This window comes from Perca flavescens, chromosome 13, assembly GCF_004354835.1.
Source record: "Perca flavescens isolate YP-PL-M2 chromosome 13, PFLA_1.0, whole genome shotgun sequence".
NCBI lineage: Eukaryota > Metazoa > Chordata > Actinopteri > Perciformes > Percidae > Perca > Perca flavescens.
The window spans coordinates 31,920,741-31,935,236 of NC_041343.1; the positions used below are offsets into that span (position 1 = coordinate 31,920,741).

Here is a 14,496-nt window from a genome sequence, read left to right on the forward strand (position 1 = left end):
ACCAAATATCTAACCTGTTGTATAGCATACAGCCTGAATTGGTATTTTATGTAATAATCCAATAATGTTGGACAATGAGAAAATATTCCGGTGAGAATCAGGTTACCAATATTCTTTACTATTCGGGGCTTTCTTTAATCTCTTCGGCATCTATATTGAAGGTCTGCAATTCATGGCATGTCCGAACAGCTGATGGTGAACAGCTTTTCTTTTTTAGCTTTGAATGCCATACATCAGTCAGAGAATAAATAGATTAAGCATGTTCGAAACAACTGACTAATTCCATCCAAGTATTTTTTTTATTTATTTATTTATTTCAAAATGTTACCATGAAGAGAGAAACTCACATTGCCCTATGTATACAGAAAATACAAAACATATATTTAAAATTATTTAATTATTTTCGGGTTGAATGGTGGTCGTCTCACTCCCCCCTAGCGCCTGTGAGTTGAAACACCACCCTTGCAACTTTCGACTGGCGAGGGAGATATCACGTCTCGCGATGTAACTAATTGCTTTAGGCATTGCACACATACACGCACCATTCAGGAACCGGCTAACAGCGATAGCGATGGAGATTTTCACACTAACGTCAGCAGAAAGCTAGGAAAGCATTGTCGGAGACAGAGAAAGAGGAAATGGCAGACTGACCTAGCGAGTTTTTACACAGTGTTGCCAAATATCTATTCCGAAGCTGTAGAGGGAGCTCTATAGAGGAACCTGCGAGCAAAAAGCAATTGCTAAAACTGCATAGCGCCTCTTTAAACTTGTGTGTTGCAGAAGTGAGTTAACCTGACTCCGCCAGATGGATCGCTTCACATTTGCTCGGCATATCCATCTGGGAACTTTTCCGTTGGAGAAGTTTTGGGAAGGGGCGAAAATCCTGGTTATCTGATTGGATAAACCATCTGTCTATCACCTATGTTGGTGATAGACGGGCCAAATCAACCAATCCGATCCACGAAGCGTATGAAAATACAACCACAAGCCAGGCTACCCCTGCTTCTGCAGGCAAAGTATAGCTCGTTAGCTCAGCAAGCTAGCAACATGTCGGTGAAGGAGATTTTCCGTTTGTGTAACGAGAATTTAGGAATAAAAGGCCCCATTTCAGGTTCCCGGACCGCTGTCTAAAAATACTGGTTAGCTGATTGGATAAACCATCTGTCTATCACCACCTAACCCACCTCAAAACCAACGCTGATTGTGGTTTGGCGAGCGGCTCCAAATTTTCTCTATCTCAAGATGCCAGACTGATCTGCGAGTGGAAAACTGGAGCTCGCGAGATCAGGACGGTCTCACCAGGCTAGAAGTGAGAAGCCATGGGGACACATCAGAAAAACATCAAGAAACAACCAATAAAAATCTGATAGGAACAATGATGTATACAGTGTACACTACCACTGTCCTACTTAGTAGGTACATTTTTGCATAAAGAAATGCCATGAATTTGAAAAAAATCCAAAGTATTACAAAGAAGTTTTTACTCTAGGCTAAAAAAAAGGCTACCTAATCTAATCTTTGAAAATCGCTAGTTATTATTGTTTTTTATTACCTTTATATCTGCATTTATGTCAAAACCAAAAGGTCGTGGGTGGGCTTAAGTTTCGGTGACACGTGGGAATAACGGGGCGGTTGGGTTTAGGAAAAGAAAGAAAAGAAAGCGATTTTAGGAAACGTGACACGCGGGACACAATCCCAGGTCTCCTGGGTGAAAGTCCTGTGTTGTTTGACCCATCCAACCCCCCATCCAACCTCGCTATGTGGAATTTTGGCCTTGCATACTACATCGCTACCGTAGTCGCTCTTAAGGCGCTGACACACTAACCCGATAATCGGCCGTTAGACAGTCTGGCGAGGTCTATTTTAGTACAATATGAGATTGGTGTGTAACTGCCTTTAGTGTTACGTCATTGTTATGACCGTGGTCATATTTTGTTGGTATGCTGTGTGTGTGTGTGTGTGTGTGTGTGTGTGTGTGCCCTGTGTTTTTTCTTGTTTCAATGTCATATGCAAACAGGTGTGTGCCATTGCCCGGAGATTATTGGTGGAGAAGTTCAGGCCCGTCCCAGTGATTGGCTGCAGCTGAGGATACTACCCTCGTATAAGGAGCCAAGATGGCGGCCATCAGCGGGCAGCAGGCATTTCCTCATCCTCCTAATCTCCCAACCTCCCAACCGGCCACTCTTTTTGTACTCTTTGGTTTAGATTGGATATCGTTTTTCGTTTGTTAAGTAAGGGTGGACCTCCAGATGTGTTGATCTTGTTTTCTCATGTTTTTGTTAGTTAGGGAGGTAAGTCTTTTGTCTTTTGTTTTGCCCTTTGGTTTGTTAGGTTAGTTGCTTATCTTTCAGTTAGGATTGTTTTGTTTGTTACTTTTATGGTAGGCCACCCTGAAGCTTTATACATTTGTTACATATATATCTTATTCTATGTAAAATAAATTCCTTTGTTTATCTAATCACTGAATTGTTTGTGGCTACTCGGGAGACGGGGAAGATGGGGCCTTTCCATGTTGTGTCCTAGGCAGCCCTAGACTGGGGCACAACAGTCATCTTCAAACCCCGTGTAGCTGGTGCTCTCCCTGGTACGTTATACAAACATGCTGAAGGAGGCTTTTTTCGTCACTGACAGCCACTGTCCGTATTTTACAAGTTCGGAGTGAGAACGGGTTGGTGGTACACATGGATCAAAAGAGAGAAGTTTACTGTGAAAAGACAAAAATGTCATCTTAGATGGAAAGCAGCAATGAAAAGTCCCGATGTATCAAGTTACAGGTTCTTGATCCATTAGGTGATTTCGTCGATAACAGAATTTTTCGTCTTCTTGAGTATATTCGCATTAAGTTAAACTTGATGTTGAGGACAGGGCAGACGATCAGAGGGGCCGAGTTTTTACCAGCATCATTATTACAGGGACTGAAGAACGGGTATAGTTTCTCAGTGAAGGAGCAGCCAGTAAAGGAGTAGATGAGAGCTGCGATATCAACGTCATAGAAGGAGACCAGACCCTCCTCATAATCCACAAAGACCCCCACCTTCTCAGGCTTTGACCTCACAGAGAGTTGGACACGAGGGTCAGCAAGAGCATTGTACTCATTTTCGTTCCTCAATGATATCATCCAGTAACAATTCCAAGGATTCAAAGCGATCTCCCTGAAGTGAAATTCTGCTTTCCTAGGACACTGGCTTAATAAGAAAATCTCTCTTGAGTTATCAAGGAGATTCTTCTGCTTTCTCTTTGTCTGCAGCTTCATTACTAAGCTCCACTGAGCGTTTGATTTGCTGTACCTTCTGCCGTCTTGTCTGGATCATTTGTTGAATTTCAGCCTCCGCCTTCCCCAGTTCAGCCTTTTTTCATGTGTTGTGTGGTCTAAAGCATGCTGAAACAGATCTGGTCACTCTTGCAGAACAGCTCCAGCAGAGGTTTATCATGCTTCGTACACATCCTGCCTTCCAGGTTCTCCACAGGGTCGATCAACTGATGTCTTTTCAAGCCTGACATAGTCAGATGAGGCTCCAGGTGAGTCTCACCGTAAGAAACCAGACAAACCAGGCAACACTTCAGGGCCTTCAGTTTGGTTCCAGTGCAGATGTCACAGGAAATGTATTCTGATCTGGCACATTTTAGCTGCTGAGTTGCTGTTGCTTGTTCCTGTTGAGCCGACTTTCTGAACGGAGCAGCCATCTGAGAGCTCAAAGTATTGACCCGCAGCTCAGGTCTTGTGTAGAAAATTTCTTTACACACAGGACACTGGAAGGGGACATTCATATCCCAGTGTTTAGTGATGCAGTTCTTGCAGTAGTTGTGTCCACATGTTGTGGCAACACATTCAGACAGATGGGGCAGACAGCTGGCAGCAGCCATATCTACACACTAACAAAAGTCAGAGTGAAAATTCAACATTGGAATTATTTGCTTGCAATTTTCCACGTCTTAGATCTGTCATAACAGGACATACATTTTAAAGTACGTTGTTATTGTCACTTTGATGAAAGTTACATTGAGTATTGTCAACCATGAAATTGAATGAACTTCCTTCTTGAGTAGTAACACGTGTTGACTTACAATAAGTATCACCGGCTGTACTCACCAGTGTTTGGCTGAGACTGTGTGGTTGAGAAAGTCCTGATGAACTCAGTTTTCTTCAGAGAAAACGTTTACTCGACTGCAGCTCTGCTGTTGCTCTAACAAACTTTCACTTTCATCTGTGAAATGTGTTGGGTTGAAACTCTCGTCTTTCCAATGTTTCTTGGCTTGCTGAAGCTTTCAGGATGGCATTCGCTGCATATCTGACTTGGGCGTTAATTATAGTGACAAACCTTTGGCACAAAATTAATTCAATCTGGAGTAAGGTGTGTATGTACACCCTAGGGTTTCTCGAGACTTTTTTCTTTCTCTTTTGCAATCGTAACCTATAGCAGCCCAAGCATTTATAAAGACAGGTCAGTCCAACATTTAAAAGAACATAGTTTATATTTGGCTCACGAAGGACACACCACCTTCTCAACAATCCCAGAACAATCCTATTGTCAGTCTATAGTAAAGCTAAGGGTTGTTTAAAGAGTAACTGTTAAATGCCAAAAGGTTTCGAGTTTAAAAGGAGGATTTGCTTTGGCTCCAATATTGACATTAGATTCAGAACATGCTGAGCTAACAGAAGTAGTTCTACTAGTTTGACAGGATGCAGGTCTGAAATAAAGCTGTCACAAACACTGTGCTGCTGCCAGTTATTGCTTCTGCATACTGGCTCTGCCTATCAGGCTTGAAATCACTTTCTACGTCTGCATTTGTTGACTGGATTGGAAAACATGTATGCCCATCTTCAGTCAACTTTTTCTGTTTGCATATAGTCAAGTACTACAGTGGTTCCCAACCTTTTTGGTCTGAGCTACCCCCTGACACTGAACCGAACTTATCATAAATACAATGATGGGCTCCTTATTATTTCAGCACCGTGGACAGCACACCGGGCATAGATTTCACCTGAGCCCTTTTGAGACATCCACCCTTCTGTGTTTGAGTGCTGAGAATGCCCTGCTTTTTCCAGCGATTTTGTCACCTCGTGCTCAATTGAAATCCGAGCGAGACCTGACAGCCGCTCCTGGAGCATTGTTGACCTCAGGTGTGTTTTTTAACAGTGCATCCTACATTTATTACAACCACCATGACTTCCACCTACTTGACTTTGAGACCTTTTTAAATATATATTTTTAATACTTTCTCAACAAATTAACAACTCTAACAAAGCTTAAGTCTTCTCACCTATCAGCGGGACACTCTCGGAGGGTGGCATGCTCTCAGCCACCAGCAACTGAAACACGGTTAGGGCCAGGAGCACCGTGACACCGAGAGAAACTTTTTCACCAGAGTCAGCCGGCAGGTAGAAGCCCAGCGGAGCCAGAAAGGAGATCAGCATGCAGGGGATCAGGAGGTTGAAGATGTAGAAGGAGGCCCTTCTCTTAAGGTGGAGGCTGAAGGTGATGTCCGGGTACGGATCTGAACAGCAACCATACAGGATGACATTCTTCTTGGCTGGCATGCCCAGAACCTACATAGAAAAATATTGTATTTTCTGATAGAATTACATTTAGGAGTGAGATCTTGTTCTGACAACACGTGAACAAGGTTACCACTCACTTCCCACTCCACGTTGGGGACAAAGTCGGCCAGGTCAGCGCTGTCCAAGGCATTGGACAAATCCATCTGGTTGCCGTTGTGAGTCCAGGATCCAAAGGTTAAGTGACACTGCTGCAAATCAAAAGGGAAGAAGGCCACGTCCACGGAGCAGGAGCTTTTGGTGATGGCTGGCTGGTCCCACATGACCTGCCCATCGTTACGAAGAACCACGTTGGTCTCCATGGAGCTGGAGAACTCGTCGTCTGCACTGTGGTGAAGAAAGTGGAGGAAGTTGTGTGAAGGCAGGGAGAAGCAACAGTGGATTGGAGTTGGGGAGATGGGATTAACCCTTGTGTGGTCCTTCGGGTCACCGGGACCCGAAGGACCACACAAGGATTATGTACTTCCATTTATTTTGTTGAGAATTGCTCTCTAAACCCTGTCTCTTGTAAAGTACATAAGTAAAGTTTGTTTCTACAGCACATTTAAACACAGTTTAAACTGATCAAAATGCTGTACAAACAAGCACTAAGTTGCTGTATTAACCCTTGTTTTGTCCACACAAGGGCTAAGGTGAGATTGGAGTGCCTTACAGAATATGTCCGTCACAAGCAGCAACTTGCAGGTCTGAAAAGTAAAGCCAATGTGGAAGCGCCTTAAAACCTGCATTCTATCTAATTTTCAGCATTTTCATAATGACTTTATGGTCTCAATCGCTAGTTTAAAGTGTTCTTCAATACAGCATGATCTTCATTTAGTAAATAATGCTCCCATTTATTTTAAAATAAACGATAAAACAGGGGATGCTGTACGACCTGTCAATCAGGACAGAGGCTTAGCAATGCTAACCATGCTAACATTTTGGATATTAAAAGAGACTTGAACTCGTTTTTGTATGTTGTCCATGTTTTTTAATATAAAGATTGATCCTCTCACTGTGTGTTTTCACTTCAACAAAGTTAATTGGAACAATTTGGTCACCCAGAAATGTCTTGTTAAGCGTTCTAGCTCTATCATTAGCTGGTGACTTAAGGGAAAGTTTGCAGATTTTCTGTTCTGCTGTACATGCACGTGAATGGCGCAAGTACCCAGAGGCCTGCGTTTACTCTGCTGAATGACTCGCTTTGGAAGGGTTAAAAATCGACTTTTCCTGTTCAGCGTTTAGCTTAGCACAGCACCATGAAACCATAAACAACCCTGGCTTGCTAGCCCACCTTTGAGCTTTTGTCCCAATGTGGTCATTTCTGGCTCCAAAATACAAAGATGGCAAACTTTACATCTTTAAACTGCAGTCCACAAACCAACCAGTGACATCACCCCAGGGGATAGAAAACAGAAGATCCTACATCCACTATTTGTACAGTCTATGGTCAGTAAGACCTTAGTAACACTACCAATTAATCAGCTTGCTTTCCTGCAAATGTCCTTTCAGGCAGATCCCCCAGCAGGAGGCTACACCTACCTGTTATACAGGACAATGTCAGGTCTCCATACGTAGCTGCTGGGTATGCGGATGGTGTCTAGGCCGTCATAGTCCTCCTTCTTCCAGGTGAGGTAGGCATCCATCCAAACCTGGCGGATCCACAGGTAGGTAGTCAGGATCTGGTTCCGCTCATCCTGGTGGAAGGACACATACATCAGACCAGCAAATATGTGGTTCGGCAAAGGTAAGGCAAGGCAAGGCAATTTTATTTATATAGCACATTTCAGCAAGAGGGCAATTCAAAGTGCTTTACATAAAACATTAAAAGCAATTAAAAACAATAATAAAATCAGTTAAGGCCGCAAGGGATAGAAAACAGAAGATCCCATATAATAGATGTCAATGCATTTTTAAAAAGTGCTCTAAGCGATGCTGGGTGACTATTTTCAAACAAAACGAGGCTAGCTCGCCTCTCCCTCCTCCTCATCCCATCCTCCCCCCTTCCGTGCTTCCTTGCACTAGCCCCCCAACCCCCACCCCCAAATCCCTCTTGTTGGTTATTGGCTGGAATGCTGGAACACTGTTTGTTATGTTTGGTGGTGCAGGTTGGCACAGTTTGTTTTTGTTGGCATTTGTGGAGCCTGGGCTGTCTATAGAGACACAGTCTATACAGTGTGACAGGCAGCTAGCAGATAGTGAAGAGATGTTTTTTACAGTGTGTTCAGGGGACAGGCAGCTAGCACACAGAGAAGAGATGTTTTTTACAGTGTGATCAGGGGACAGGCAGCTAGCAGATAGTGAGGAGATGTTTTTTACAGTGTGTTCAGGGGACAGGCAGCTAGCAGATAGTGAGGAGATGTTTTTTACAGTGTGTTCAGGGGACAGGTAGCTAGCAGATAGTGAAGAGATGTTTTTACAGTGTGTTCAGGGGACAGACAGCTAGCAGATAGTGAGGAGATGTTTTTTACAGTGTGTTCAGGGGACAGGTAGCTAGCAGATAGTGAAGAGATGTTTTTACAGTGTGTTCAGGGGACAGACAGCTAGCAGATAGTGAGGAGATGTTTTTTTACAGTGTGTTCAGGGGACAGGCAGCTAGCAGATAGTGAGGAGATGTTTTTTACAGTGTGTTCAGGGGACAGGCAGCTAGCAGATAGTGAGGAGATGTTTTTTACAGTGTGTTCAGGGGACAGGCAGCTAGCAGATAGTGAGGAGATGTTTTTTACAGTGTGTTCAGGGGACAGACAGCTAACAGATAGTGAGGAGATGTTTGCTGTATGTGACAAAAAATGTTGTAGCCTAAAAAATGTGACATCGCTTAGAGCACCTTTAAGTGTGTTTGGATCATATTTTTTACAAACGTGTATGGATTAATTTCTTGTTAAACAAATGTTTGTTTAATACATATGTCAAATATTCATTTTGTGACTTTGCCTGAACCTGAGTGTCTTTTGAGTGGCTGCTCCAAATCTCTGGAATAGTTTACCTATTTAAATAAGAACTGCTCGGACCCCTGAAACTTTCAAGCCCTTGATTGAGACCCACTTCTATTTGTTGGCTTTTCAATTTGAGTTGAGTTTTGACACCTTGATCTTTTCTACTGTTGTTTGTTTTGTGTGTTTTATCCATTTTGGTTATTTTTTTACCTTCTTAAGCACTCTGGTAAACTACGGTTGTTTTTTAAATTAGGAGTAACTGTCATTTAGCAATTTACCAAACTGACTGTGAATATATTATGAGCCCTAAATCTCAGTGTGAAAGTCTTGGTTAACCTGCTACACACAACAGTGTTTCAGCCGTTGTCAAAGCCCATCTATCAGGATCTTTTTCAAGACATGATGGCAGTGGAACAAATCGGAGATCAGGGTTTGTTGATCTATTGTTGGTGCAACCAACTACACAACAGCTCTAATGCAGTTTTATGCTTCTGTAGCCACGCCATCGCTCCTACGGCGTTGTGACCATTTTGGTGTTCTGCGTCGGGGTTGCTTTGCATCGCAGTGCATTTCACCATAACGCTAGGGGGTGATGAATCTGAGGTGTCTGTCTGCCAGTTTATGTTATGTTAGCAAGCTAACTTTAGCACAACTGCCCACACAGTAGCTACTGCTTGCTGGCCAAGTGCTAATTTCAAAACTTTACTGACATATAGACACTTTACAAACTGATAACCCAGTCATTGTAACCAGAATATAATACTAATATATAAGTTAATTCTTCCTTTGCTAGGGTGACCAGATTTCCTGGAGCTAAAACCGGGACACTTTGCGCGTGACCGTAGTGTGTTTGTGCACCCACACGCTTTTTAACGTGAACATGTGCCAGCCCTGTTCAGACACAGACACAGACAGTAACTTCATTATTTTGATCCTAGGCTCCTCGTCTAATAATAAGTGTTTTTTCCTGTGAAATTAACAAAATTGCAGTAACAGCCTTTTTCAGTTTAGTGTGAGATTTATGTTGAGATTTCTTCTAAAAAAAGATTTTTTGAAGTGTTATTTATTCCAATAACAGCAAAGTAATTAAAATGATTTATTGACAATTTTGAGTATTAAACACTTAATTTCCTGCATTCTGGTGAATTTTTATGCACCTATTTCTACCTTTTCCTGAATCAATGTATGCTGCAAATATCTTTATTTAAAGAGAAACAGATTACAATCCAAATATAAAAACATAATGGAATATATTGCAGTAAGGCTGTCAGGCATTCTGTATTGCTTTCAACTATTTATTCTCCTTTGGATGGACTTTTCCAATTATATCTGAGTCAGCACAAATGTAGCCTATAGGCATCATTTAGTCTTACCTCCTGTTTTGCGTCTTTTGTTGGTTAAGTAACCTCCTTAATGTGCATATGACAATTATTCACCTCAATGATACATTCATTCATTTTAATTTATTAATAAACCCCTGGACTGTAATATTTCAGATGTTTGAGCAAGATTTACTGCTCTTGTCCAAAACTTTGTGCACATTCAAAGTATATAAACACAGTAGTGTTCTCTGTGATTTGGAGGAGTCGTGATATTTTGAGAAAAATAAAGTGATAATAGGCTATTACAAGAATAAAATTACAAGCTATATTTCAGAAAATAATCTATACCTGCACCATAGTCTGCTGTGCATTACGTGATTGCTCTGCTGATACGGTAGATCTCAGACCTTCTGACAGACACAGAGCCCCGTTTGGGTCTCTGGTCTCTGAATGAGACAAATTGTTTAGCTATGGAAGTGGCTGTACGCTGCTCTACGTCGGAGGTAGAAACCCAAAACTACAGAAATACACGGAGCACAAACGCAACACATCTGCCGCAGCATGGCCACAGCTGAGCGCGTCCATGAACCTGAAGCTGCGCTGCATTTTACAGACAGAGTGGACACTAAGAGACCCACAGGTCTGCTTCAGAGCTCCGTGTGTTTGAGTCTGAACCGTAGACTGGAAACGTCACGTCACGGAAACTTCAAACTAAATCATTAGCATTGCGCTCCTTAACTTTGTGTTGATGGCATCACTGTATTACACTGATTTGGCTACGATTCCCCCCGAAAACTTCACCCCTTTCACAGCTTTCCTCATGGAGAGACGGTTGCTAGGTGATAGCAACAAATACAGCATGGTCGGACCCCGCACGTAGCTGCCCGTTCTATTCGCCTGGGAAAAATAAACTGGACAAAGTTACATTCGGGGCTAAAGACACGGCAATATCGGCTGACGCCGCTCCTCCTAAAACCGGGACGTCTGGTCACCCTATCCTTTGCCTAACTACATTCATGGGAACTTGCACATTTGATCATGTATCTTTTAGGCATACTGTTTCTGCCTTGCCTGCTCTACCTGTAAAGCACTTTGGGTCAACTGTTGTTCGTTTAAATGTGAACAAATAAAACTGACTTGACTTGGACGACATGTTGTCCCGTCTGATGTATACTCAGCACAGTCGGCAATACACACAACATGAACTGTTGTGGTTACGGACATTTCTGTTGCCTGTTTTGTATATTTCTGTTTACCCTGTTTTGACCGTGTTGTATTTTGTGTGTTTGTTTCCCATTTTTTGTTATTCTGAATTGTGTTCCTGTCGTCTCTGTTATCCCTGGTGTTGTCTAGTGTTGTGTCAAGTGTCTGTATCTAGGTTACGTCATGTTTTGTCTGTTTGTCCTGCTTCCTGTTTTATTTTGATAGCCCGGTCTTCTGTCTTGTCATGTCTAGCTTTGCTTTCTGTTCCCCGCCTTTGTTGATTGTCCTGCCCCGCCCTGATGTGCTTCACCTGTTGTCTCACCTGCTTCTGATTTACCCATCACCTCATGTATTTAGCCTCTTTGTTCCCTTTGTCTCGTGTCAGATCGTTTTGTGGCCATGCCCTTGTGTTTCCGTCCCGTGCCTTGTGTCTGTTCCTGCGTCACTTTACTCCTGCCTGTGTTTTGCCCGTCAGTTTATGTTTGTAAGTTTTCCAGTCTTTGTGCTGCCGCTTTTTGTTATTATTAAATCCCTGAGTTCCACCATCTCCTGTCTGCCTGCCTCTCTCTGCATTTGGGTCCTCACCGTCCCTCACCCCGCAACACAGTCAGGGTCTGATTACCATGTCGATGATCTGGGAGAGAGTGATCTGCAGTGTGACGTTGATGATGTGGTCGGTGTCCTCCACTGGCCGCAAAGCATTGGTGTAGTTGGAGAACAAGTCTTTAAACAGCTTCTTAGCGTATCGACCATGAGCAGCCAAGCAAACTGTGGAATAGAAAGAGAGAGAGAGAGAGAAACGTTTGGATCGATCCAGGTAGTTACACTATTGAAATTACAGGCTACGCACTGCCTGCGTGGCGCGAGTGTGAGCGTGGCGTTTCAGTTGCGTGGCGTTTTGTGTGTCTTTGCACACCAGAAACGTGTCTGCTGCTAGTCTTGTCTGTGCACACGTATGTAGTAGTATGTAGCAGTAGTGTACTTCATGTTAAACATAAATATATACTGTTTTGATTACAGCAAAGACAACGTCGGCAGTATTTACAAAATAGGCTCCAGAATATTTCGTTCTGTGTTGATAGGTGCAATATTTGAAAATTGTTAATTATTTATTTATTTAAATTAGATTTATATCTGCATTTATGTCAGAATTACAAAACATCTTTTCGTATTCTACTTTGCCTGGAAACCCTTCCAACACGCTTGTGTGTCACGTGAAAAATAGGCTTCTGCTCGAGATAGATAGATAGATTTCTCGAGGATAAAAACACAAATTGCAGTACAAAATGGAAGATTGAATATAAAAGAATATACATGTTTAGTATGTTTGATCTGTTCAATAGTTAGGTGTTGAGGTTGTAATAAACTGTTAGTCTTTGTATTCACAGTCAAATAAAACCAATAATAATTCAGCCAAAATGAATTTTTTGGAATATCATACCACTAATGTTATTTATGCTAGTAAACAAAATTAAACACACATCCTTTCATGTTACAGTTCACAATGTTCTAAATATAAATATGTATGTCAATGAATTTCTTGGTCATCTTCTCATTTTAAATAACTTGATATAATTAGACAAAACAACACGATACTTCATATTTCAAACGTTAACCTGAATTTATTATTTTGAATGGTATCACGGTTGCAAGTGTGCATGAAGCCCTTTTCTCTGCTGCTTTCTTCTCTGCAGTAATTTGCTTTTAATCCTAAAAAGGTCTCATATCTCCAGCAGTACATCCTGCCGCTCAGTCCCCGTACACACACGCACATACCATAACACGTACACATGGAAACCACATTTCCCAGCTCAATTAACCTCATAATCACCTAGAGTTTTACACGTTAATCAGAAAACGTCTGCAGAACAGCAGTAGACTGATAATTCCTTTAAATCCTTTCTGTGGCGGCTGATTATGATGATTGTGGTGGTGCACAGACAGGAGGCTACAGTGCAGATTTTGCAGGCTTTACCTTCCAAGTCCAAAAAATTTTTTTAAGCTAAAACAAACGAGTCAAGTCCTCTAGTAGCTCAGGCTGGAAACCTGTACATTTATCTATCCTGCTTCCGTTACAATTTTGCGGGGACCAATCACAAAGTGGCTTATCCACCTGGCGCGCTATTGGCTGGTTTAACACCATGACGATAGAGAAGCGACCAAGCAGCTTCTTGTTTAAATGTTGTTTTCAACATGGCAGCCACCTAAATGCAGCAACTGGCTGATGCCGCTGTCGCTGCTATGCAGAGGTGTCAATTCCAGGTCCAGAAAGTAAAAGTCCGCCAGCTGATTTCACTACTAATTAGTGAAATCAGCTGCTAATTAGTGAAATCAGCTGGCTGAGTTCATTGGTGGAATAAACACATGGCAGGACTTTTACTTTCTGGACCTGGAATTGACACCTCTGCTGCTATGTCACCCTCATCGTTGCTCTGATTGGTTGAAGGACTATCCAGTCGCGTACAGAGTCATGTGAACTATGCCTGTTGTGCAGTAGAAAATACAGAGCAGACTCCCCCAGACTAATGTTCAATCTTTAAAGATTGAGCTCGGTCTGGTGATAGCCAGACTAGTCCCAGCCCACAGCAAAATCTCTCTCCCGACAACTGGCGTATCACAAGAGCCATTTAAACAAAAGAAATTATTATTATATACATTATTACATGCACAGAACAACGGCACTTGCAGCAAAGCTATACGCAAAAATACAAAAACAAACAAGTATTGCTCCTCTGCTATCACCCTCCGAGACATGCCTCAGTCCTTTCCCCTTCTGAGGTTCACCACTATTTTAAATTTAGGTATCCTGTCCCTCGTTATCCCTCTGTAGAAGCTCCCCTATGTCTCCTTTTTTTTTATAATTCTAATTTTTGAAAGTACATGGGAGATGGGAGGCAGAGAGAAAGGGAGATCTACTATTTAATACTTCCACTCTTGAATGCAGGGCTTTAAATTGACACCTGCCAATCCCCCAAATGCGGGTTCATTTTGGAGGGTAACTTTGTAAAGTTACGAGCCAATTTGGCCGGTGATGAATGGAGTGGCAATCTGTCCACAAAAAATGCCACTGCAGGGAATTTGAAGCCATTTCCAACTCTTGCTGTTGCAAAAAATGAGGTCCGCCATCGCCGTATAGTTAATTCTTTATTTCAGAAATGTATTTAAAAACACATACAAAAAACTGACTTGCAAGATTAAAAACGAACAGACGAGATCTAAAAACCATCACTATCGCACAGCTGAGGTTGAAAAACTGTGTGGCTTCCCAGACTAGATTCTCCCTCTGGCTCACCTGTGATTCCCTTACTACCCTGGCTAATTAGCACATACACACAGGTGCGCAGGTGACGTAACGATCAAACCATTCACACAAACCTACCACCCACACACACACATCCAAATTGGCTGCAACAATGAATGAAGCAAATAACTCTGCATCTGTTTGAATCGGCCGTCTGCAGAAATGTTGCCAGATTGGTCTGTTTTCCTCAAATAAAAT

At 42.3% G+C, this 14,496-nt stretch overlaps 1 protein-coding gene across 1 annotated transcript in view; it reads right to left on the bottom strand.

The window, feature by feature from the left end:
* LOC114566836 (neuronal acetylcholine receptor subunit alpha-10) overlaps positions 1 to 14,496 on the bottom strand; it is a 32,823-nt gene that overhangs the window by 4,972 nt on the left and 13,355 nt on the right. Inside the window, exons 2-5 of the mRNA XM_028595621.1 lie at positions 11,620 to 11,765; positions 7,079 to 7,233; positions 5,638 to 5,884; positions 5,263 to 5,548 (exon numbers count right to left, since the gene is read on the bottom strand). Of these exons, the coding sequence (XP_028451422.1) occupies positions 5,263 to 5,548; positions 5,638 to 5,884; positions 7,079 to 7,233; positions 11,620 to 11,765 (834 nt within the window). The remainder of the gene's footprint in view (positions 1 to 5,262; positions 5,549 to 5,637; positions 5,885 to 7,078; positions 7,234 to 11,619; positions 11,766 to 14,496) is intronic.